This window comes from Cebidichthys violaceus, unplaced genomic scaffold (assembly GCF_023349555.1).
Source record: "Cebidichthys violaceus isolate CVI_PGR_0920_01 unplaced genomic scaffold, fCebVio1.0.p SCAF_14, whole genome shotgun sequence".
NCBI classification, from domain to species: domain Eukaryota; kingdom Metazoa; phylum Chordata; class Actinopteri; order Perciformes; family Stichaeidae; genus Cebidichthys; species Cebidichthys violaceus.
This window is the reverse complement of record NW_027176307.1, coordinates 13,484,179-13,510,699: the sequence shown is the minus strand read 5'-3', so window position 1 is coordinate 13,510,699 and position 26,521 is coordinate 13,484,179. Positions and strand designations below refer to the sequence as shown.

Here is a 26,521-nt window from a genome sequence, read left to right as displayed (position 1 = left end):
AATCCTATCAAGTTAAAAGCAAGTGGAAATGATGATGTCAGTAGAATAAGCCAGCAATTTCCTCTTCTTTTTTTTTTTCCTTACACATATCATTATTCCAGCCTTTTGTAAGAATATCTTTTGTTAACATTCCACAGCAGACCCTTCCATTAGCACCAGGAAAAAAAAAACACACGCTTGATTCAGTAATATCTTCAGTTAAAAACAGGTGCAATTATTTCACCCCGTTGTGTATTGTACTGCAATTATTGAAAGATATTCCTCCAGGCCAGGCTTTTCTTCTCAAAGTGTTACTGTTACATGCTGCACTACGCTGTAGGACGCTGCGCTATATAGAGCAACTGGCGGGCATTAAGCCTTAGTAGGGTGTAATGGTCTCTGCCGGTAAAGCCATGAGTGCAGTCTCCCTCTGCCCATTTTGTTCTGTGCATATTGATGATATTTATGAAGTCGTGACGTTGACGTATGCACTCTCGGTAATCTGAGGCGGTTGTAGCGATGTCCGCCAAGCGTGACGACGGTTTTCACGTGCTCCACTTCTGGGTGGAAAGGGGAGGCGTGTCTCATTTGATTTGTCCAAAGTGCTTTTGTCTCGGCATGGCACCGCATTCTGACAAATGTCGTGGAAAAAGGCAGTGAGATTATGTCCGTTATGACAGCAAACGCTTCATATTTTTTGGGGGTTAGGATGATATCCTAGAAGGATTGATCCACTATCACCGCATAGTTTGTTTCATGTTTCTTTTACATGATACGGTTAAGGCTAGCGGTTGCTACGGCTGTCAATCGTGACATTTTTGGAGCGAATAAGACTGATTGACAAACACAATGATCATATGAAACCCTTTTCTAGCCCGTTTCCCCAATTTGTTCTGTTTCTACTTCTGAAGGACGGCCAAGAAACAAAGAGAGTGACTCTAGTGAGAGCTGAGCATTTTAAATGGTTCTCTTTCTTTTCGTCTCACACAGGAACAAAATTAAAAATCCCCACTTTTTTTTTTTTCGCACTTTTAGCAGCGGATTACATGTCAAAGGTCTCTCTGATAATCAGCTGTTTTTGGATTGTCTGTCTTGTTAACAGGCAGGCATTTTGTCTAGACGCGTCTCCTGCACTGCCATTAGAGACCGAGACCGGCTAATTAGGCCTGGAGGTGAGACAGGTGTCTGCTGAACAGCCGTGAACTTAAAATCATCTTTTTATCAGAGACCGGTCTCACCGAATCAAAGCCAATCAGATGTGGCTTGTAGTTCCGCATTGGGGTGCTGATTTCCTCCCGTCATGCGTGTCATTAACGCCGTGGCATCTTGAAATGGGGTGTGTGTGTGTGTGTGTGTGTGTCCCCAGATCCCAGATCACTCTCAGCTCAGTGCATTAGCCGGAGCGTAGGATCACACGGCCGTTTGAATATCTTTTAAATATCCAAGCGCTTTGTTTGAACATTCCGTAATCCTTTGTTGGCAGATCGCTGGAGCACACAGATGCCATACCAAATGGGGCGTTATTGCGAGGGCGGTAGGTGGCCGGTCGGTCGGTGGCTGGCGTGGCCCGGACCCGGCAGATGGTCTGGGGATGTTGGGACAGCAGGCTCTCTGTGTCACGGCGATGTTAATGATGGCAAAAGGCTAAACGATGACTACAAACAGAGGATAGATCACAGTTATCACCCGCACCGCGCTTACCAAGCATCCTCAGATGTTTGCAGAGGGATCTGGAGGCCCAATTAGGGCTGTTTATGCACAGAATCATGTCAGCCAGTAAATGTCGCTCTCCATGGACGGGACCATGTGTGTGAGCTGGCATGACGGCATGGTGCTAAACAACAAGTTTCCATCATTTTTGCATGAAGCCTCGAGTGACCCAGCATACCTTGCCGTCTGAGGCCACCTGACATGAGGCGCTCTCGTGAAATAGTCCTGCTGCGATTTCACAGAAAAGAAATAATGAGCTTTGAAGTGAGGGACATTCTGTTTCCCTCAAGATCTGCCTTGACAGCACAATGCTGTAGATTGTGGATTTGTCCTATGAGAGTCACTTTAATGGCAGGCATGAATGCCTCGAGAGTGTAACATTGATTTTGTGAAGCCACTTTAGGATTTTCTTCACGTTTGAGTACCGAGATGCTCTAAAGACACGGTGAAATAAAAAAAATAAAAAAGATGTTTCAAGTTCAAATTTGAACAAAAAATGGTTTTCATTTCCAAAGAATGAGGTTGAGAGGTCTAATTCAGTAATTTCGCGTGGGTGGAGACCAACAGTCCTCTTCTACTCCACATCTCAGCACAGCGCTGCATCTGCTGAGCCGCCCCGCTTCTGAGCCGTCCAATCAAATCTGAAAGACCTGATTCAAATCCCTCTCGTAACGTCACAGTGCGTAAAACCAAAACGCCTGAACGTCAACCTGAGAAGAAGCACGCTGCAAGTAAATGATCAAATATAAATAGCTTTTAATAGCTATATCCTTATTATTTCCTGTTTGTTTGATTTCCTGCAGTTTACAGCTGCCACATCATGTTCCGTTCTGCCTGTCTGCCTGTCTGCCTGTCTGCCTGTGACTAACTGTTAGTCAATGTATAAACAAGAAAATGCTGATGATGCATCGGTCCACTCCCTGCAGGACACTGGCAATACATTGTGTGTCTCTGTAGGCCTGTGTGAGAGGCCGGTACACGTTCTCAGGGCCACGCACGTTATCGCACTACTGTCTGCGTGCGTCATTCATATTAGCCTGACGTCTGCGGGATGAATAAAGCCAGGTCTCTGCGCACGTCTCCATCAGCAGAGAGACGAAGCGCAGCCCCTTCTCCTCAGCTTCACTATTACTTTACACAGCGGGTTCGGCTACATCTGATGCTGCACAGCCCTCCCCCCTCCCCCCCACCTCCGTCCTGCAGGAATGTCCCCCAATAAAACCCAATTGGCTCTGGTCGGAGTTACTAAAGATGTCATTGGGGCTGGAGTCTGCTTAGTGTCCTCTACGCAGCAAGGAGCCCAGCATATTGGAGTATTTTCTGAGGAAGGACGGGGGGACGGGGGGACGGGGGGTGTAAGTAAAAGATGGCAAGAATGTGGAAACAGCTAGAGGGAGAGGACATATGCTGCTTCCTTACAGCAGCAGTAGTGGTGGAGCATCTACAGCCCGGAGGCTGCGCCGTGCCAACAGAGAATTGTATAAATTATTTACTCCCGGACCCCATTGTGGACATTTCCCCTGCGGGGGCCTCCCTCCGTGGGTCTCCAGGCTCTCGGAGGGCCCGAGCAGGGTGCCAGAGGGACGACCAAAGGCTGGAAATGGCCCTGTTTTCCAAAACAGTCTTTTTAGGCTGCTTTGAGGAATCGGGGGAAGACATAATAGTGCTCTTCATGAAAGAAGCTCGTCGGCACCACTTTATTTTTTAGATGGTTTGGATTCCCGGGGTGTTGGGATCTTTTTATTTTTGTCACTTTTGTTAATGTGGAAAGTTGTGGACCAGGTTTCTTGCTGCTAGCTGGAAATATAATCCACCGTTGCAGCAATAAAATATGGTGGATTTGTAAACCTTAAGCATGTGTTTACACAACTACTAATACTACTTTATTATTGATCCCTTCTTAGTATCCTTATCCTAAGTACAAATTCAGGGCAGACGCCAGTTCTGATTCTGATTCTGCCGAGTGACTGAAGTGTCTTAGTCGGGTGACCGTGGCTAAGTGGAGAGCAGGGCCGCCTTTCAATCAGAGGGTCGGCGGTTTGATCCCCGGCTCCTGCTCTGCTAGTCTCATGTCAGTGTGTCCTTGAGCAAGACACTTCACCCCAAACATTGCTCCGTAGCTGTGCCTACGGTGTATAGATAGATACTGAACTGTAAGTCACTTTGGATAAAAGCGATAAAATGACTGTAATGTCTTAAAATGTGCATTCTCTCTAATGTCCATCAGGGGGCGACTCCTCTGATTGTATAGACATCTATGAGAAAATGACTCTACTTCTCTCTTGATTTATTCCCTCAGTAAACATTGTAAACATGAGTTTATGGTCTCAATCTCTAGTTTCAAGTCTTCTTCAATACAGCAGGATGTTCATTCAGTAACTTATGGTCCATTTAGAGTCAAACAGACCATAAAGCGGAGTATGCTTTAGGGCGGGGCTTACTGTGATTGACAGGTCTCTGTCACTTTGAGTGATAAGCAGGTGTAAGTTCAGTGTCTGGCTCCAGGATGCTGGTTCCACCAGTCCCTCCACTGTTTCTGCTCCGTGTTTATTTTTGCACTACGCGTGATTAAAAATCTTCGCGTGGGCGTTTATGCATCTGTGCCTTCCTCAGATGCCAGCGCACACGCGTACATGTACATGTACACTGTGCACCGCTTGCTTTTAGCGTGTTTTTTTTTTTTCCTCTACATTTCCAGAAGTCTGCCCCGCACTGAATTAGAGCTTTGGAATGACTACGAGATAATTACTGTAGTTATGTACCTGCCAGTATCTGGCACCCGGGAGCTGTTTTTAGTGCCACCCTTGAAAGACTGCCACTTGATGGACAGCCTGATCACAATGGGGTTCATCCACCTCACAAATTGAGGCGAGTGAGTCACAGAGCGTGGGTGGAAGTAATGACCAGAATACCTGGGGCGCGCTGAGATGGAAGAAGTACTTCTAAGTAACAATGGGAACAAAACTTTGTCTTTTTTTTTTTTTTTTAAATGACATGGTATCAAAATGGGCATTTTTATCATAAGCTCCTTCCACCTTGTTTTATTTTACCTTTGGGCTCATTTATTCTCTCGTGAGATTCTTTCTGTATTCGATTGAATGGTCTTGTTTTGAGATTGTGTTTAACCCTCAGCTTCACTTCCCTTTCTCTCTAATTCATTTAGCTGGATGAATTGTCTCTTAAATGGCAGCAGCTACACTCAAAAGCTCTGCAAAGCCTTTTATTCTTTCTGACAATTGCCCGTTTAAAAAGCTCCTCAGCTTCGTTTTGTGGCAGTCTCTCGTTGTATTACGCACTCATCTCACTTTTCACGCTTTGCTAAATTCTTCATCCAAGTGAGCCGCGCGTTGGAGTCGATTTCCAGCTCAGCTATTTGACTTGTTTGCCACCGACTTCCCCTGTTTTGTTCGTTGCGGTTCGCCGTAATGAGAATTGCTGAGCCGGTGAGTCACGGCGGTTGATTATTTTTCTCCTGCCGGTGTATCTGAGGTCGGCTACCTCCCGCCTGTGCCTCCGCCTTCCTGTCTGACCGATGTGAGCTCAGCCAGCGAGAGGAATGCCAGGTAGAGTGCTTCCACCTCATCAAACCCGCCCCCCCCCCCCCCCCCTTTGCCCCCTTCTTCCTGCCTCACCGTTGTTCCCTTCACTATGACTCGCACGCAGCGTGACTCGTCCTCTCGCCTCCCTCTGACACCGACCTGCTCTTAAGAGGCCCGCTAGCACCCATGAGTGCACCCCGCGCAGGTGTAAGAACACATGTAAGATTCACAACCTCATTTTGCCACTGAATACCGGGGACGTGTGCCCTTGCAGCAGATTATTATGCAGGTTACATTCCCAGGAATTGAGGTGCAAAAGGACTCTCTGTGACAGCGATACGGCTAGTCTCCTCTGTATAATTATCCTTATGTCCTGCCCTCCAAGCTTTTTATGTTCCCTCCTAATCCATTCTGGCAGTCTGCTTCCCTACAGGTTCCCTTATTCCCCGTGTCACTCCGGCATCTGCTACGAAAACTCTGTTTTGGGCGGTTAATGGCGGTATTATCTCGTATTCTCCGGTGTCTCGTCCGGGTGCTGTTATGATTGGGTGACTGTGAACGTAAAAGACTCAAGCCGCTAAAGAACCTATTTCACGACGAAGTATTCAGAGAGATTACCTCACTGACAAACATCCTCCTTGAAGTTTAGTGCAAAACATCCATTTTCTTTATGGCTTGCCACTTCCTGGGTGTGTAGTCTGTACCCATCACATGGCTTGACAACTGCACAGCAAGACCTTTTAGTTATTGTGATGATAAAAGCCGGATTGAAACCTGCTTTCATTGAGCAACAAGTCGTGTTTTACACAGGCTTATAGTATCAGTCATGATCAGGATTTCTCTAGATCTTATTAAGAGGTGTGCGTTAGGGAGATGTGACTCTCCCTCATCTTGTATTTATGCTTAATTTCATCCTTTCCTTGTGCGATTTATTATTCAAGATAAATAATACATTTAAACTCTGCGGTTCTGCTCCTCTTCTCCATATTTGCAAAGCATCGTCTGTGTCTTTTAAAAGGTGCAAATGTGTAAGATCTGGCCAGAATTTTTGTTTTTTTTACTATATTCCAAAGATGAATTAACATCATCCAAAGAATGTAAAGAACAAAGAGTTTTGACGTATTGTGCTGCAGAGATGTCTGCTGCCAACCAGCAACATCCGCTAAAAGATCCGGTTTCTTGTAGTGAGGCGATAGTGAGTCACCGTAACGCCAGTCCTAGTTTCTTCAGAATGTAAGTTGAGTGTCTAGTTCAGGGTCTATCGGAGATGAGGATGCTGCTGTTGTCTCACAGGTTATTTAAAGGAACAGTGACTGTACATTTAGACCGTATGGACCCAGCAGTAGAGGTGAAACGCTGCCCCCCCCTATACCTTTGGAGCGGGCGGCTACATGTTACACATCGCACCTTTTAAAGGCCGATACACACATGAACCGGTCCATACGCAAAATAACAACAACACTTATTCATCCAACGGGAAAATAGGAGAAGTCCTTGAACAGTCCTTGTGTCTTTAAACGAACACAAAATGGGATTTGGAGGCACAGCGATGCTCTCTGTGTCTGGTTCTCTCTTTCACTATTGCTGTAATAAATTATAGAACAGCCGTCTTTAAAATTTGACAGCGGCTGTTGTCTACTGCCATTTTGTTTAGATTGCCATGAATATATTGCTTTTGGTCACCCCCCACCCCCCCTCTACAGGTTCTGCCCAGTCCCTGTTCTCGTTTTCATTCATATATGTAATTTCCGAGATGAAAATGTAAGCAATATTTCAGCTCAATACTCAACAGATTTCTCTGCCAGATTGTCCAAATTCCTCCCAGTTTTTGGAGTATTTTTCTCTGGTGTCATCATGTGAAGTCAATCGAGATTCTTTTAGTTTTTTGGAAATACAAGAAGAAAAAAACGTTGAGTTTAGCATGCTTTAATATCATAGGTTATTTGAAAAAAAGAAGTGGTAAAGATGGATGAATTTATACTGCAGCAGTTATGAAGTGCAATTTCTTGTATGAGGTGTAAAATTCAGACACACACACAAACACACACACACTTATTTCAGCTCAGGAGATGAGTTATTGAATAAAATGTGGCGGAGGAAACGTAGCGAGGCCGATTCTCTGTGACAGTTTGTGTCGGGTGACCGCTGAGTCAGCCGCTTCAGTTACGGAGAGAGAGAGAGAGAGAGAGGGATGTGATTTGCAGACAAACACTGTCAGGCATTCCTCCTGCCTCTTCCAGAAGAATGTGAGCGACGCAGCAGCCTGAATGAGATGTCAAGAGTTTTCACATGCGAGGTGGCGCACGGACTAAATTAGGAGTTTCTGCCGCTTCCTGGCCCGGGCGGCAGCCGCAGCTGTCGACGGCAGTTTTACTCCACTTACTCTGTGATAGTGGGCGGGTGACTTTTGACTCCCTTCAAAATCTGTTTTGAGCCCAACGACCTTTGTTGGAATTAGGAGCAGTAGGAGTAGAAATTGTAAAAAAAGTTTCTGGAACGACGCATCAAACACACGTCGATTCCTTTCGAATACATCTTTTTTCGCCTGCGGGGTTTGGAGTCCAGCTGCCCTGCAGGCGTAATGAAAGTTTGACAGAAGTCTGGCCGTGCGGTAGAATGAGGTCGGATCTGTAATAAGTTTCCCGCAGTCTACGATTAGATTATTCATGATCAAAAAATGTGATATTCAGTGGTTGTATAACTGATGAAGAAATATGACATTTTTCCACTTTCCCTTAATAAAAGTGTGCTCAGCTCAGCTCAGCTCAGTCTCGCCGTGCATCATGGGACAATCGGCGAGTTGTAAAACGGGCGCCTGTCGACGCAGGTTATTGCCGACGCGCTGGCATTTTGGAAAGGGCGCGATGTCTGCTATCCTCGCCCTCTCCGCCCAGCCCTCCGCCTATCGCTTCACGCGTCACCGCTTCGTGGGGGGGGGGTTAATGAAATGCTTCTCTTGAAGAGCCGGAACGAGGGGATTTTTTTAAGTTCCCGCTCATTTTCTCCACCTGTGCCTCGAATCGTGAGCGCCAACGACACATCTCCGCTGACAGATGCACTCCAGCGGAGAGCGAATGATGATCTTAAGCTTTAATCAGGTTGTGATTTCTTTACTCTTCTTTATTTCCCTTCTTAAATATGAAACCCCTCAATCAAAGAGAAAGTATTAAAGGAGGAGGGTTAACATCTTCTTCGCAATAAAAACACTTTAAATCACTACATCTCTCCCCACTAACTGGCTATCCTGTGTCCTTGAACTCACAAACCTGTGTTTACTGAGGCCTTATTGGTGGACAGTTGCCAATTCATATGCATTACAGCCAAGTGAGCCAGATGGCTTAAAGGAAAATAAGTATCTTTTTTGAAGTAATCAGCATCCTTTTGGCACACTCAACCACTAGCCAACCGTTCTCCCATTTTTGAGAACGTCTTTTTTTGGCTTTCGACAGTGGGGGCACGCACACACACACACACACACACACACACTCAGACACAGACACACACATGCACACACACACAACTTCAAATGTGTGCACACTTCCACAGTCAGTGATGCATAACCTGACAGCTGACTGATGAAGCGCTGACCTTTTACTCCTGGCCTTGTGGGCAATTCTCCGCCTCATGAAACCGTGGCGGTCGGCATCCGCTGACACTTGAGTGCTCAAATGAATTATGACCGCGAAGGAGAATAATGAAACAGGAGCGGAGGAGACAAAGAGCTTTACAGATGAGAGCAGGATGGAGATAGGAAGCCCCAGAATCAAAGAACTCCCTCCTCCCTCCACCTCCCCGTCTTCTGTTCTCGTTGGCCTTCTCTGATCTTGTTTACAATGCGTTTGTGAGAGCTTCATCCTCGCTCTGCACACGCTGCGCCGGGCCGAGTTTCACCCCGAGCTAGAAAAAAAAAATAAAAAATTAAGCGAGTCGGCTTCCAAGCTGAGGAAGTTTAAAATATGAAACCGCAGAGCCGTAATGGGAGCAGACAGCTCTGCCGTCCTTAAATGAAAGGCTGCTGCTGCCGAGGCAGAATCAAACGGGCCGTTTGATCAGCAGAAAGGCTTTAAAGCTGAACTACATGGTGTCCCCCTGTAGCAGAAATGCTCCTTACTGTAGCTTCCCACTGCGAGGGTGGCAAGTGTAACATTCTTCTTTTTCCTTTCTCAGAACTAAAGTTGTTGTCTTCTTTGTTTGTATGTCTCTTTGTGCGTGTTTCTGTTTGTGTGTCTGTTTGCATACAGCTTCTGCAGTCTGTTTAGCTGCAGGCTTGTTTAACTTACCAAACGCCGAATCTTTCTATCTGCTTGTTGAACATTCTGGAGAATTATTATTTGTTTTTAATATGTATTTGATGTAAATGTACAGTCCATGAAGAAATGTATTATTTTTGGAATAAACTTCTTGAGATGCATCGTTTGAACAAAGACTCACGAAACAAATGAAAAAGTGAACAATATCAGACACAATGTTATTCTAAGTGACTAAGAGAGACAAGAAAGTAAAGAGTACAACCGTAGGCTGGACGCCATCCGACAAACAACGGTCATTCTCGACACAGAGAGCAACAGTGATGGCGGTCTTTGACTCTACAGGGAGATTTGTAATGGAGGGGCGAGATGATGAAACTGGGCGGTGATGGGGAGGTGGAGGGATACGTAACAGCAGCATCAACGTGCTAAAACCGTATCTAAAAAAGAGAGACGGCAGCTAGATGACAGGCTAACGATGTAACGATGTTCGTCGTGCTATTGGATAGAGGAGACCGGCTGATCTAAACAGCTGATGTCTTGATTGACAGCCCCGATCCAACGACAGCAAGGATATTATGAGCGAGCGTGAGCAGTGATTGGTCGGTGTGCGAGACATAAACTACGGGATTAGGCAACAAAACAGATATTTAAAGATCATCGATTCCCATCCGACCGAGCTTTTTTTACCAACTTCTTTAGACACAAAGAGGACTACATAGAGGATCCAATCAAAGATGTATAAGGAACAGATATTTGTTTTCATATACACACACAGTATATAATCACACTGTGCTGAGATCGTGTATGTTTTGCTGACATTTGACACTAAAATACATATTTTTCTCTCTACCACGGCTCCTACATGAAACTGCTCACAACAAGGTCTGTGGTTTAACTTGAGTGACCCGGCCATGATTTCTCATTACACTGGAGAGAGAAGGCAGACATCTTTACCACCGATATCTCCGTGTGCAGTGCAGCGCAAATACATCCACTGATACAGTGTGTGTGTGTGTGTTTACTCAGACTGTAACTCCAGGTATCCGTACGCGGTAGAATAGGACGTCTACATTCTGGCGGCCGTGCGTGCGCATGATGAGGAAGGCTCATTTTGCGGGAAACAACTTTCGCTTGGCCGTCTTTCTTCTAATGTTTCAATGCCCTCTGTGTGTGTGTGTGTGTGTGTGTGTGTGTGTGTGTGTGTGTGTGTGTGTGTGTGTAAGTTATGATGCAGGCTAATGTTTAAAACATGCTCTTGCAGATGCAGCGTGACCCTCTTAAATAAATGACTGCATCGCCGGGAGACGGAGTCGTTTTAGGATTAGCTCTGCTGAGGGTGAAATGCTCCGTAGACTCTGTGACTCATACACTGGCTGATAAACAAGAAAGCACATGTAACGGCAAATGGGCACGCACAAACACACACACACACACACACAAAACACACTTGAACAAACCCCTTCACACAATGACATAAAGGTAATTGACTAAATCCAGCCACCACTACAAATCTGTTCCCACACATGGGTGTGTAAAAATGAGAAAAACGCTCGTCTGCACGGTATTTGTGTGGCAGAATGAGCACATCACCCCCCCACACCCCCCACCCCCACCCCCACCCACACCCACAGCTTGATATCCCATAATTTCCTTCCAAACGCCCGAGGCTCTTTTCTGCCCCCACCAGCAGCGTCTTGCCGCTCTGTTAGTTAACCGGGCGAGCCAGCAGCGGGAGAAACCCGCGGTGTCACGGCTCCACGCGTTAACATGCCTCTCCTTTGAATACCGACGTGAAGTCCTTTATGACTTCCTAACCCTCCGGAGGTTATGTTTATCTCTACCTGCGGCTCTCCGGGGTCGAGGGGTCCGTAATTGGGCGATTCGTTGGACGACGGGATTAGCAATTCATGAGGAGCGAGTAAAAGTGCGAGGTCACATGAGGCGATGCGCGGCAGGCGATGATAGCGTCTGACTGTTTGCATCGGGCTCCAACTGCTAAATGTAGCTTGTATAAATTATACTATATTTTAATATTTGAGTCCCCAATAATCTCAAACCCCCGGTGAAAATGAAGCTCTGTGCTTCTTAAACACCCTCTTCCAGAGGCTTTAAAAGAAAATGTAGCATCAACTGCTGCAAACTGCACAGCCTGGGCAGGGTCAGCGAAAGTGCAGCCATCCTCAAGATGCCAACCAAGATGGCTTTTCTTTTCTTTTCTTCTTTTTTCTTTACAGCACACTGCTCTGTGAACTGTGCGTCTTGCGAGAGTTGGCACATTACGGAAGGGTTGAAGAAAGTTCCCCTGAAGTGTCTGTGACATCGATTTGTACACCGGCAGCACCTTCCTTAAAAAACGAGGCGCCGTTCACTTATTAAAGCAGCCGTCCTTGACACCTAATCAATTATTTCAACTTGTCGCCGGCGGCAAATTGAAACGCTTCATGATTAAAAAAAAAAGAAAGAAATATTGCCACCAATCCTTCCTTCTCTTTAAAGTGAAGCTCTGTTGGGTCGGTTCAGGTTTTTCCATTCCTGGCATCAACATCTGTGGTGCAGCACGTCAAAGTGCTGAGTGGCATGTGTGTGTGGGTAGTTGGGCCAACATCAATCATTCATATTGACATTTCCTTTGATGCGATGTCCCTGTGTGTGTGTGTGTGTGTGTGTGTGTTTATGCCCACACACACACACACACACACACACACACACACACACACACACACACACACGATGGTGTGTGCATCTCGATGTATTCCCACCGTGCATTTGCGTCCTAGCTGGCGCGCGTTTGAGTGTAGACATGTGCCGTGCTGCAGGTTTAACGACCTGAGGCGCGGCCGGCCCAGCCTCTGCCAATCTGAATCCTTTTCCCTCGCGGGCCCCAACACAAGCGCGACGCGGTTCGAGTGCACAGCTGATGACAGGCGGGGGCCTCGTGACGGAACCGAGGCAGGAAGAGGAGCTCTGTGCATTTCGACGGGGCTGCTGCTTCACCTGAATGCTAAGTGACTGCGAAGAGCTCCGGCGCCGACACACTGCAGCTGCTAACGTGCGCCATGTATGCCCGAATGAACACACGCACACACACACACACACACACACACACACACACACACACACACACACACACACGCACACACGCGCGCGCGACAGCAGCCGTTCACACGAGCGGTCAAAGACTGTGAAGTATCCTCTTGCTCCGACCACGCCGTCATCCCAAATCACATCCAACTTTTAGGCTGCTTGGCTCTAAGCCTCCCATCTATGTGGTGGCTGGGTCCTCAGGCATGCCTCCAACGGCTCCCACAATGCACCAGCACAAATTGCATTTCACTCACATGGCCGAGCCCACTCCTCTCATCTCTCCGGTTCTTCTCTTTTCATGGCTTTGCTTCTTTTTCTTTTCACTTCTCCTCCTCCTCCTCCTCCTCCTCCTCCTCTCCAGCAGGCCCCCCCCCCCCGACATCAGCTCGTTTCTCTCCGACTGAGTCCCTTCCTCCATCATGACTGCCGATGTTTCTCCGTTTGATGTGCTGTGACTGCTCGGCTGCGTAGAAGGAGAGATGGAGAGCTGTATGTTCGGCTAATGGCTACATGTAGCGTCAAATCAGTACCAAATCATATTGACGTTCACGCGCTGTCATGGATGAAATATGCATCTTGCTGTCGTCTCGTCTCTTCTCAGGAGCCCTTCATCTTCAGGCAGCATGCCAAAGCATCCCTCAAAGGTTCCTTGGGCATTGTGTGTTTTAGCAAATTGAAAGCGGCTTTTTTTTATGCTTTGATTGATGGGGCTGGTGCCATTCAGATTACGTAAGTGGACGCTGACGGATCCCCATTCAAATCAGCACTCTGGGTTCAATTGATTGGCGGTCAAGCCCAGCGTCTCGCAACTCTAACCTTACAACACTGGGAGTCATTTGTGTGCCGTATGGAGAGTTATGCCTTCTCTTCTAGCGAGGCGTATGTTTTGAAAGTGGCTCTCTGCTGCCATTAAAACTGTCAGAGGGGAGAGATTCTTCACTCGGGGGGGGAAAATGCATTGCCTCAGATAAGTTCAGCATGATAATAATGGGCGCCGCTAAGCCGCACAATTTGATTGGGGGACGTGAGGGACGTGAGGGACGTGTAGAGGACATTTATCAGTGTGACACAGGACACAATGCTCTTTGTTTGATTGGTTAAATTAGTGGGAGCTCATTTGCTTTCACTGCAAAATCCTTTACAGGGCTTTTTTTTTTTTTTGTTGTTGTGTTAATTAAGCCGGAAGAAAACCGTTTTGTATGCTGCTTGCGCACTGGGCCGCAAAGGAGAGAAACAGATCATTGTTATTCCTCTCCTGCGCCTCAGAGGCTAGTTTGTTGTTTTTTTTCATACCAAGCGCACCAAAGATGAGCTGCTTAAATGTGTATTTGCTCAAATTTGTTTGGTTTGGTTTTTCCTCAGACAGTTACCTTCGCTGAATGCAAATTCCTCCACAGTTGTTCTCCGCCGCTGTTTGGTTACAACGGGCTCATTTAACCCGCTGAATTTATTTTGATGAAGACCTGGAATTAAAGTTGTATTCAATATGAAAAGTGCATCGCTCGCGGTGAAGATCGTTCCCTCTAATGAATTTGCAGTACTTGTAAACGCGTTGTGTTAAAAGCGTCCTTCGAGCAAACGCAGCGTCCTCGTGGGATCTCCTAAATGATGTGCGTCCTCTGGTCGTACCTGGTCACGAGGCATCGCTGTGCATTGGCTGCTCTTCCTCGCGCCGCGCTCCGCAGTTAAACTGTGAATTTTGTAAGATCGGGAGGACGTTTCCCAAACTGAAAACAAGCTGGAAAGCGGTGTTTGAAAACCACTAAGCTCCCAGGATTTGGAGAGTTTTATTGGGGTCATTTATACTAAATAGCCCCATAAATCACCTGCAGATATTTAGTGCCCATCTGTGCTTTGAAAAAAAGTCTCCATATTCTACCAGAAAGCTCACCAGTGGCGTTCCTTTCGTATCGGTACGAACCTCCGGCCTCCTTTTTGATTAGTTTACACTTGAAATGTCTTCTATCGCAGCGCTGCTTTACCCACCTTGTTTGCTGTCTTCATATGACTGAGGCCGGGGCCGCGGCGCCTCACCTCGCTCCTCACACACGCCGGCCCCAGACGGCTGACCTCTCATTAATCACATAAATCAGCTGGCAGACAAGGTGCTAACTCCCAAATACTGGCGGGTCTCGCTTCAGTTCAGTGCATTCAGAGGGCTTCTTGTAAAGCAACATTAAACCACACAAACCCGTGACACTGAGACGTCTCTCACTTCCTTGAAACAAAGCGTCTGTTTTGTGTCATTTGCCTTTTTTTTTTTTTTGTGCTGCCAGGTTTTGGAAGCAGAACTGTATTCCATTGTTGTAAAGCTGGGGCTGGTTTACTGTAGAAGCTGTTTTTTTGACATATCAAAATGAAACTTTTACTTTGCTGACTTTCATCGGTTTGTGTGTCGTTGTTCAGGAGGCCAAGCTGCGCGAGCAGCTGGACGTTAGCACACTGGCGGGGAAGATGGAGAACAGGATGCTGACGGTGGTGAGCGGCCCCGACATGGTCAACATCACCTACCTGAACTTCATGGCCTTCCAGGAGGAGACGGCGAAGGTAAATATTCTGCACAAGAGCAACAACAGAACAATTCATGAGGTGCTCCGTTTGGTGTTCGTGGAAATGTTTCACCAAACGACGTGTTTCCGAATCCAAGTGGACATTATCAGCGAGCTAACGTCTTCACTTATTGCCAACAGTACTATCAGACCACCACATTCCAACCTCTCAGCACTTTGGTTTGCACTTGACTCTGTATATGTGTGTGTGTGTGTGTGTGTGTGTGTGTGTGTGTGTGTGTGTGTGTGTGTGTGTGTGTGTTTCTTTGTGACTGCAGGAATGGGCAGAGGAGCTGTTCAACCTGGCATCCAACCTCTTGGTACAGAACATGTCCAGAGAGGACTGCCTGGAAAAAGCGTAGGTCATCCGCACACAAACGATGTAATATGAAATAATATGAAAAACAAAAAAACGTCAGTCACCGCATGAGATGCCTCACATCAGGTATGTTCTTTGCTTTATACTTTACATAAACAGAAGCAGCAGGGGAAGCATACGAGGCATCTTGTGTAAAAGAGACAGACAATGCAATAATGCTTGTTAACTTACAAATGCAAGCAAGAACATATTTGTAACGCGCACATAACTGCGCAGAGCAGGCAGTAAAACATCACAAACCCTGCAGCACACACACACACACACACACACACACACACAGACACCTACATGAGCACACCAAGGTGGGCTGCACTGCACTGCACTCACACACACACACACACACACACACACACAAACAGGAGGTTGCTTTTCACAGCTCCCACAAGGCCGCCTGGGGGTTTGAGTTTATAAAGGTCATTTCACCTCACATCAATGGAGAGAGAAAACCGACAGGAAGGACGAAGGAGGATAAATAAAACAGCTGGGAATATGTATAAGTTCGTGAACCCGACTCGGCTTCTCGGTGCAGTGGTGCGCGTGTGACAGCGTGAGTGCGCCTTCGTAAAGGAAGCCTATATTCCTCCTGCATTGATAACGTGATGACAGATCCTTAAAGAGGCCCGAAACTGAGGTGGAGTCAAAATGTTAAAGAGGAGTCACTGTCCCTTTGGCTCCAGACTCTTTCATAAATCAGCCCGAGTCCTCATCGATGGCTCTTTGTCCAGTGGAGACAGTTGTCATCAATCGCCGCTCACACCACCTGTGATCCAGTGCAATAACTGAGTCTAACGGCCAACAGCTCCGCGCTCGTATCGATCCAATCGGGAACACACACACACACACGCTGACCTATGGCTCACAGCTGATTTATGCGAGCGCTGAGTGACTGAGCGAAGCTAAAAAAAAAAAAATGAATCTGCCGCGTTGAGAGAATATGCCGTGCGCTGTGCTCGGTGACAACTCCCAGCCGTCTTGATGTTTATCAGTAAACAGAAGCCACTAACTCGCACCCCCGAGGAGTCTAATTGACTTATGAGACAATAAAAGTTGCCATCGACCACAAAGTACACAGAGAGATGAATAGAACCGAACAGAGCAGGTTTCGCAGTCACGCTGGTTGCTCGCAGCAGCAGTTGTTGTTTTGGTGCACCGCTCGCTTACCAATAAGGCAATTCTTTGTCATACCGCTACTACAGCATCATCTCTGTTGATGTTGGGGGATGGGGGGGTAAGTAGGTAGGTGCACAGGCAATGTTCCCAGCAACAGGAAATAAAACAGTGGCTGCTTGCTGCAAGATGTTCTTTTGAGATCGATGGCGTTCGGCTGAGGCCGCTCCTTGGAAAAAAAACGCTCGCCTTAGTGAACGGCGTGCTTTACAACGGGATGACCTGTGACCGGGCGAGAACACTTCACCTGTCTGTGCTTTGTAGTTCTATGCTTAGCATTTCATCCCATACCCAAAAAAAAAAAAAAAAAGCAAAAGTGAGGCTGTTCAAAAATAGCTCTTTGTGTGTGACTGACTGCAGGTGAATGAATAGTGACCTCACCTTGGCTCAGCATTACCCAGAAAAGGGATAGTGGTGAGGAGAGAGAAAGTGGTGAGAGCAAAACAGAGACAGATGCAAGTGATCTGTTTTCCTGTCTTAATGAATAATACAGGGAGTTGTAAGGCGACGAGGGCATTGAGAAACCCACTGCTCCCTTCCTTCCTCACTTCAGATAGCTTCAGTGATCAAATATTGTCAACTTGACCTTTCCCTGCCAACATTTTTTTTCAAAGCCAGTTTTGCCCCCGTTAACCATTACAGTCATCGGTGACTTTGCCCATGGCACCCGGCCTGCCCTATGAAGTGGACACCGTAATGGATATTAATTATTAGCCAGCAGCCACTTAAAGCCCAGCCTGTAATGACGGCTCCTGTTGCAGCGAAGCTATTTATAGCCCAGGCTGCGCTGCCCGTGTGTTGTGTTGCTGCTGCCGCACGGCTCCGTGCCGCCACTGCGAGACTTCCAGGCATTAGCCGATCGAACATGTCACCTAAACGCGGCCCGAATATTCATGGCGTGCTCAGAGTTGCGGAGACACAAGCGTGCGTGTGCGCTGTGAACTGACGCACGCTCGCTCGCAGACAGACGTGACGAATGTTTGTGTGTGTGTGTGTGTGTGTCGCACATGTGAACTCAAGCGAGCACACACACATCAATTAAAATGTGAGCAAATACATTACTCACACAGACAAATTGTTGATTCGTGTTGTGTGAGGTGTGTGTTTGTGCTCTTGTCCGATGCAGATACACTCGGCTGAAGCTGCAGCTCAACCCTGAGGGGCGAATCCCCGTCAAGAAGTAAGTCTCTCTGACTCATCCTCCTCTCCCCAGCCGCCTCTCCGCTCTTTTGATCAATGCGTAGCTTCCTCTGCCTTTTCTCATTACTATGATCATGCACACGCCTCGGTAGACACGCATTCTCTGTGTATATGTTTGCTTTTATTAGAATATGGTACCGCTGCAGTCTGTCGTAACAACGCCGCCTTTTTCTTCTTCGGCTCTGCGGTAAAAATTCGCTCCATTATTGTCCCCTTTTTCTACATTTAAAGAGCCTACACTTATGGTTTGTGCATGTGCACACTTGTGTGTGTGTGTGTGTGTGTGTGTGTGTGTGTGTGTGTGTGTGTGTGTGTGTGTGTGTGTGTGTGTGTGTTGGATGCCCTTAGAAAACCCCATTTATATCTGTCACTAACTTCAGCTCAAAACTGCCAAAGTGTGTGAGAATTTCCTTTCATGAATTTCACTTATCTGGGAGTTTTGTCGTCGGCTCATTGAAAATCCAGCTCCCTCTGTCTCCATTAGTCAAGTTGAGCTTTTCAGGCAGACAACAGTGAACCTCTGCGATAACCTCCTTCAGAGCCGCAGAGTAAAACAGTGGGTGTCAACGCAGAGAGGCAGAGAGACACTCCTTGCCGTTTAGGGAATTAACCTCCTAGCTGGGAGGACATGTCAGCTTGACTAATGTCAGCTTGACTCTGCTCTCCCACTGAGTGTACAGTACGCACTCATGGGTCTGCACAGGAATACCTCCGCATGTAATTAAAACAGTCTGCGGCCGACGGAAACAGATCCAAACAGTTCGTAGCAGTAAACCTGGTTTATTGTCTGCGTGCAGAAGACCAACAGGACAGTCGTCCAACCGCACAGGAAGTCTCCCTTTAAACTCGGAATGACGGCTGAGGCAACGTCCAGAGAACGCCGTGTAACTCCAAAGATAAATAGAAAAAAAATCAAAAACACAGTGGGATATCTCAAAAATACACAGTGTCACAGCTGAAGTGATGAGGCGCTTTCACAGGATCCCAATCACACACACACACACACACACACACACACACACACACACTCCTGTGTTGTGGAAACAGTTTTGCGACCGGAGAGATGGGATGTGTTGACTGTCTAAGAAATGTGATAACGGCAATGACAGGTCATTACAATGGTAATGATCATAATAATAAGCGATGACAACAATAGACAGTTATGTGCTCGTCTTTGCCAGCATGTCTGGGCTGATGTCGTCTTTTTATGAAGGATTGCAAACGTTGTCACTTACATATGGTTTTTGCCATCTGGAGATGAGACAGTGTTGAACAGCAGTATTCACATTCTCACTGTCCCATTTACAATGGAACAAGTTCATTAAGCGAATGCTACTGTATGCTCTTTACAGCGTGTGTGTAAATATTATAGAAACGCCTCTCGGTATAATGAAATACAAATCAACGGCACCAGAACCTACAGCCTCCAAACTACACAGAATAATAGACCCAGGAGCTGTGCAAAAATATAACACAACATTCATGAATAAAGCATTTATTGCAGGGCTGTTGTATTAAACTGAATTAGTTCACTTTTTCCCCACATTGTCTCTATTTCGATTCTTTTTGCTTTCTGCGTATTTTACAGTTTCATTTTTCATCTTGCCGTTTTCTTTGTCTCGTATTTTGTCATTTTCCCTGCTAGTTTTCGGTTGTATTGTCTCCTAATTAGTTTATTGTTTTTCCTTCCATCTTTTTCACTGTTTGCTGCGACAGAACTTTCTCACAGGATGTCCTTAATAAGTATCAATTAGAAGCCGCGATGAATTCACCAGTATGACACAGAGGATCATCGCTGTTCTGTGTGGCATTTTCTGTGATTACTCATGCGGGTGTGTGTTTTTTTGTGTGTGTGTGTGTGTGTGTGTGTGTGTGTGTGTGTGTGTGTGTGTGTGCCCCCCCCCGCAGTATCTTCAGGATGTTCTCAGCAGACAGGAAGCGAGTGGAGACGGCGCTGGAAAACTGTAACCTTCCTTCTGTCAGAGTAAGACACCGAAATACTGAATATCTCTCCCTCTCACGTCTCTGAACCGGCTCCTGTCCGTCCCCTCTGTCTCTCCCTCTTATCTCGTCCTCCACGCTCTTTCATCCTCTCCATCCATCCATCAGGCTGTCCTCTCACCGTTCAGCTCGTTCTTTATTCTCCCGAAACAGCCGCCGATTGATGCTTCGCTCATTTGTCTAGTCAAATTTTCTGGATGTCCGCATGACTTCCCACTCAGAACTCATTTAGCCTTGGTTGTAATGGAACAAGTAGACCCAGCGGGAGCAATAGAGATGACAAAAGCTGTGTTATCTTTACTTCTCACACATATCACTAGAGAGTAGCTGCCCCGCCACGCATGGGCGTCCAAACAGCCCCACAACACAGCCAACAATCTCTGTATTCCAGCAGTAGCAATTTGCATGTTAACATGTGTGAAAATGCTGTTTAATGCAGTTCTGTACACGAGCCGAAACATATGCACCTACAGTAGAGGAGACACACCGTAGCTGTAATGAATGGCTTTAGAATACATGCACACACAAGAATTAGAAACACACACGCACACGCACACACACACACACACACACACACACAGAACAAGCTATACATACAGTAATTAGCAGAGGGAGAGCAGGAGGTAAGAACGTGTTGCCGTACGACGGTCTGGTGGGATTTGCTGTTGTTCCAACGTGCAAGTTAATTACAGCTAAACGGTAGTGCTGTTAATCCCTCAAACACACACACACACACACACACACACACACACACACACACACACACACACACACACACACTCAGGGAAAAGCGCATACACAAGGGAGCTCGCACCGAGGCCTTCAGAATGACTCGCTGAGTTTTGGCAAGGCTTGACCTCCATCTCTCCCCCCTCTCTCTCTCTCTCTCTCTCTCTCTCTCTCTGTGCGTCCTTCCTCATCTCTTCCAGTATTTGGTTCTGCTCTGCTTCTTGCTGGCACGATGCTGTCGCCTGCTGCTGAGTGCACAGTGTCTTTATCGGACCCGTTTGGCTCTGATAGCTCTGTATCGAGAGCCCTGGGCCACAGGTTATTTTATATGCTTAATTAAAGCCCGTAGGTTCAAAATGCAGGCAGTCGTTTCTGGTTAATTATTTGCATTTTGAAGTTTATATGCGTTTAAAGGCTTCCAGAGGGAGACTTTAAAGGTTTGGGTCATCTGTAGAAAAACATCCCATAGGATGAAAGACATGTCTTGACTTGTGCACATAGAAAGACCCATCCTTGCAGCTGCATCATCCAACTTTGACGCTATAGATTTGTAGTTCCTCCTCTGTCCACAAGGACAGCCTCGGCCCCGTGATTTGTGTAGTACAGGATGTTTGTGTATGCGTAGACCGTGTAAGTGTGTGACCATGTTGCTGTTGTCTGCTGCAGAACGACTCCATTCCCCAGGAGGATTTCACTCCAGAGGTCTACAACATGTTCCTGGCCAACATCTGTCCCCGGTCCGACCTGGACCACATCTTCTCCGACGTGTAAGAACCTTGTTTCCCCTCAGTTATATTTGCCTTTTAAAAAAAAGTATGTCGAGTATGTGGGAGGGAGAGGAAGACGGTAAGACGTGTAATAGAAAGAAAACTAATAAAAAGAAGTTTAACAAAAGTCTGTCAGGAAGTAATCATGTGTTTCAACCTCAAAAGAATGCATTAATTCATTAGTTTAGACAAAAGGTTATTTGGAAAAACTCGAAACAATGTGAGAGCGATTCATTTAATATTGGGGTTTTTTTCACAGCCATCTGTTGCTCGTATCAGACTAGCAGCTTGACAATGGCTGCCGTCCTTTATAGGGCAACCTGTTTTTAACCGTTAGACTCGTTAATTAGTAGAGAACCGTGTTGCGATGGCCCCGGCTGAGCCTGGCGGTGTGCCCCCCCCCCCCCCCCCCCCCCCTTGCGCTGTGCTGCCCCAATGGCCCCCGAGGGACCGAGGCAGCGGGCCAAGCCGCTCCCAAGTCATGAATCTAGATTTTAATCTCGGTTAAGTGAGATGGCGTGGGAGCAAGGAGGATATGGAGATTATAATGTGGTGGAACAGGCAGAGATATGAAAGGCGTTTTAATCAAATCTCATAATTTACTCAACACAAGATTTAATCCTCTGCTCCTTTGCGCTTCTGTTGCTTTCCCTCTCCAGATCTCTTTGCTGCTTTAATTACAGCCCCCGCCCCCCCCCCCCATCATCTCCTCCTCGTTACACTTTCTCGTATTTCTATTTTTGAATTCTGTTTTGCCCTTTTTGTGTACCCACTACTCACCTCATCCTCTCCTCTCTTTTGCAGGGGGGCTAAGAGTCGTCCATACCTCAGCTTGGAGCAGATGACGGAGTTCATCAACAATAAACAGCGAGACCCTCGTCTCAATGAGATCCTCTACCCGCCTCTGAAACCAGAACAGGTCCAGGTGCTGGTGGACAAATATGAACCCAACGCTTTGCTGGCGCAGAACGGTCAGTGGCTCAAATGTCTGTCGGTACGAACGCAAGAACAAAATGACGCACAAAAGTCAACAGACAGCAATTTTCACGATTTACGCTTAATGGACAGGTAACCAAATGTCTTTTGTAGTGAAACATTTTAAAAAGCAAAAAAACATTTGACCTAGATATACACGACCTCTACCGACCCCGCCGCTATAACCTCGTACTCCAGCCCCCACCGACAATGAATTTGGCAGGGGTGTTACCATAGCAATGCTGCTGCCTGGTGTCCCAAGCCCTCAGAAAGAGAGGGGACATAGCGGGGTGCCAAGGAACGGAATGTTAGAAGTCTGTAAATCACACACACACACACACACACACACACACACACACCAAAATGTTTAACCCACTTCAAACCCTGTCAAGCTTAACAGAGGATATTCCCTGCCATTTTAGTTACAAGAATATGATTACATGAGTGGAATCCTTGAGTGGAAGAGAGAGTGTGTGAACGAGTGTGTGAAAACAGAAGAGAGAGAGAGAGTCAGAGAGACAGATAGAGAGAGAGAGACAGAGAGAGAGAGAGAGAGAGAGAGACAGAGAGAGAGAGAGACAGAGAGAGAGAGAGTCAGAGAGACAGATAGAGAGAGAGACAGAGAGAGACAGATATAGAGAGAGAGACAGAGAGAGAGAGACAGAGAGAGAGAGAGACAGAGAGAGAGAGAGTCAGAGAGACAGATAGAGACAGATATAGAGAGAGAGACAGAGAGAGAGAGAGACAGAGAGAGAGAGAGTCAGAGAGAGACAGATATAGAGAGAGAGACAGAGAGAGACAGAGACAGAGAGAGAGAGAGACAGAGAGAGAGAGAGTCAGAGAGACAGATAGAGAGAGAGACAGAGAGAGACAGATATATATATAGAGAGAGAGAGAGAGACAGAGAGAGAGAGGGAGATGCTGGTGTGTGTTTGCGCTTCATGAGAACTTGAAGAAAAGAGCAAGTGACAAACGGAGTGCAGCAGAGAACTTAATTGGCGCTGTTGAACACAAATGTGCACATTCAAGTGTGTTAACGTGTCTGTTAGAGAGTCGTTTACGTCTTTCTCTTTGCTCCTGTTTTGTTCACAGTGTAATTCACAAATCTTGGCAAAAAAACCCACCAAACCATATTAGATTCGTAAAATGCGCACGGTCCAACTCGTCAACTAATCAGTTCATTTGGTCTTCGTTGACTAACACTTCTTTAGTCATTTTTTATCCTTTTGCTGAATTAATTATTTCCAAGCAACTCATGAGCACATCTCTGGTAAACACAAGATTTAAAGCTTTTGTGTGACTCTTTGTGGAGAAACTCTGTCGATTAAATTGACGAATCAAATAGTCAACCTAGTCGGAAAGAGTTTGATACCGCTCTCACATCCATTCTTCTAATAAGAAACTACAGCCAGTTAGCCTAGCTTAGCATAAAGACTGGAGACAGGTGGAAACAGCCAGCCCCGCTCTGTCCAAAGTTAACAAAGCTCACCCGCTGGCACCTCTAAAGCTCTAAAACCGACACGTTATATCTCTTTAGTTTAAGCTGTACTTTAATCTGCCGTTCCCTGGGGGGGGGGGTTGTAACTATTTCGCCGCCGGGAGCAGTTGCCAGGCAACCAGTAGCAGTTTGGCAACTTTTAGTGTTTGTGTATTTGTGTTGTCAAACTGTTGAATCATGTTTGCCCTCATTTGCATGTGTCACGTCTGCAGGTAGTGTCATCTACGTGTTGAAACTTAACGTCAAAACACTAATAACGAAAGTAAGGACGTACGTGTTGGAGCGTCAAATTAGTGCCCCGGAAAATAATTCACTGACGACCGAGATGGATGAGCGCAGAGCATCCAACAGTCCTGGACGCGTCGGGCGTCGTGTCATGCTGACATGGTGAGTCGGTGAACGGAGAGAGAGCTGCCAAAGCTGGAGAACGTCCCACTCCAGATATCAGGCGCCGAGGTCGGCTGGGTGCCAATTCAAATGTGAACTCTGCAGGAAACCGAAGCTCTAAGTGAGCCAAAGTGGGTCGACCGCAGCCTGTTGATTCTCGAGCAAATCACCGGCGTGTTTTTCTTCTCCATTTTGTAAAGCCAAACCATTTAGAAAATAATGGAAACAAAATAATCTATGTGTATTTTGATTAGTTTATACTTACCCAGTGTCAGTGTATTCCTCCTTCATGGCCTAGGAAGTCCTATTAATGTTGTTCTCATCTCAAGATTAAAGATTAGATCTGTGTGCACATCTAAACAAATAGGACTTATTGATTAAATAACTCAATTTAATCGATTAAATTGACTTATTGATTACGTGATATATGTGTCCAGCCGATCAATGCTTCATGAGTTTAACAATAATGAATGTGTTCAAATGTCCGTACCTTTGTTGCGTGAGCGCTGCTCTATCTCTATAGGAGCATCATTGGATTATTTACCCAGCATGCAGCTTGTTCATGAAAAAACCTTTGTCACTACGCTGCAGGTCCGTAGTTCATAAATGGTTTAATACATTTTAAGAAACATATTTGGAGAGCAAACAAATAATCTGGAGGCTATTATTAAATGGAGGTTCTGCTTTCAAATTAAAAAATGCTAATCCTTGGCGCCAGGAGAGGCTGTTTACCTAAAGACCTGTTCAGTGGATCATTATTATGCCGATCACATTTGCACATTTTATCGCTCATTACACTGAAACTAAATCGACCTGAACTGGCTCAAGCAGAGCATGAGTGCCGTAACAATCTCTCCTCCTAAAGTAAGCTACTTTACCTTTTTCTTTCAAAAGTGGGACAGAAATTAATCACGGGTGCCTAAATTAGATCAAATCATTTTTGTGAAATATTCCGTTGGACATTCGGGCGTTTGACTCGGATCACAGCGATGAGCTCGCACTGTGATGTTGTGAGTTCAGCCTGTCCCAGGCTCTCTGGAAGCGTGCCCTTCTCTGTCCCAGTGACAGATTTCCCCGTGTGAAGTATTTATTTAGCCGGAGGAAGTGCCGCCATCTGCTCTGCAGAGGGGTCCAGAGCTCCACATGCTACCTTCGCAAAACACATCGCGCACACTTTTTCCTCTCTCAAGGACACTCGTGCGTATAGAAAGACACTTTGTGCATACTAAGCATGTGCTAGTAGATCGCACAGATAATGGATTGGGTTCCTTTACCTTACGGCTCCCTCAAAATAGCCTGTGTGATTTAGCACGAGGCATTGGAAGAAAAAAAAACAAAACCTCTTTGTTTTTCTACTCGCTTTGATTTGTTGCACTTTTTCATTATCTGTTTCCAGCTTTGATTTTGTGAATATTAAACCTTCCATTCATCTCTTTAGCGCTCCGTCATTGTCTCTCACTGCTTTAGTCTGCGCTCGCTCAAACGTTCCTTCGTTGTTTGAATGCAGATGGAGATGCTAAATGAAACGAGACGCTTTTAAGTGTCTTCCTTCAGGAGTGGATGGTGGCGTATCGTTATATTTATCTTCCCTGATTGCAGAGAGGAGGCCCTTTGTCAGTTTGTGTCCGCTTTAGTCGTACAGGTTATCATTAAACGTGCACTATAAGGGAGTCGGAGCATTAATATAGCAGCAAACGACTACTTACTACGGACAAACAAACAAACTACAAAGATGGAGTGGTCTCCACCAGAGCAGAGAGCAATTAGAGCTTCTCCTGGCTTTGTTGACATAGACTTGATTTTTTTAGTGCATGAGTGCACGTGAGCGTGCGACACTGGCAAGCCAATCTCGTGTCAAGGTTTCACTGATCATTAATTGTCATCAGTTGTTTTAAATTTGCATCAGGAGGAATGCAAACAGCAGTAGCAAACCAATTTTCTGCACAGATGACATGGCAACTTTGAATATGTTTGAGCACCAATCATCATTAAACAGAGAGTCCTGCACTCCGTCCTGCCGTCTGCCTGTTGAGTGCAGCTTGCTACGGGATGCCTCAATGGAGCCGGGTTTCTGTACAGATGTGGGCACAACAGTTACCGTCCTCTCTTTGCTGGGTTCGTCTGAAGTCTTATTTCCCAGCCAGGAGCAGGCTGGGTAATGGAGTAAGCCTTTGGTCCTAGCTGGGCTAGCTTAGCTTCCATCTCGGCTCTCTCCCCACCCCCCTCCTCTCCTGGGCAGTCGACTCCACTTTCAGTGGCCTTTGTTCCGGCTGGTGCACTTGATCCATTCTCAGACAATCACAGTGG

General features: G+C 46.3%; 1 protein-coding gene across 4 annotated transcripts in view; it reads left to right on the top strand.

Moving 5' to 3' along the window:
* The window catches only part of plcb1l (phospholipase C beta 1-like), a 106,491-nt gene that overhangs the window by 40,504 nt on the left and 39,466 nt on the right, over positions 1–26,521 (top strand). For all 4 annotated transcript variants that reach the window (XR_011102789.1, XM_068708987.1, XM_068708989.1 and 1 more), the window contains exons 4-9: positions 14,969–15,109; positions 15,390–15,469; positions 17,784–17,837; positions 19,766–19,841; positions 21,254–21,354; positions 22,159–22,325. Coding sequence is in view for 3 of the 4 variants with exons in the window: in XM_068708987.1 (XP_068565088.1) it covers positions 14,969–15,109; positions 15,390–15,469; positions 17,784–17,837; positions 19,766–19,841; positions 21,254–21,354; positions 22,159–22,325 (619 nt within the window). In the remaining variant the exon portion in view is untranslated. The remainder of the gene's footprint in view (positions 1–14,968; positions 15,110–15,389; positions 15,470–17,783; positions 17,838–19,765; positions 19,842–21,253; positions 21,355–22,158; positions 22,326–26,521) is intronic.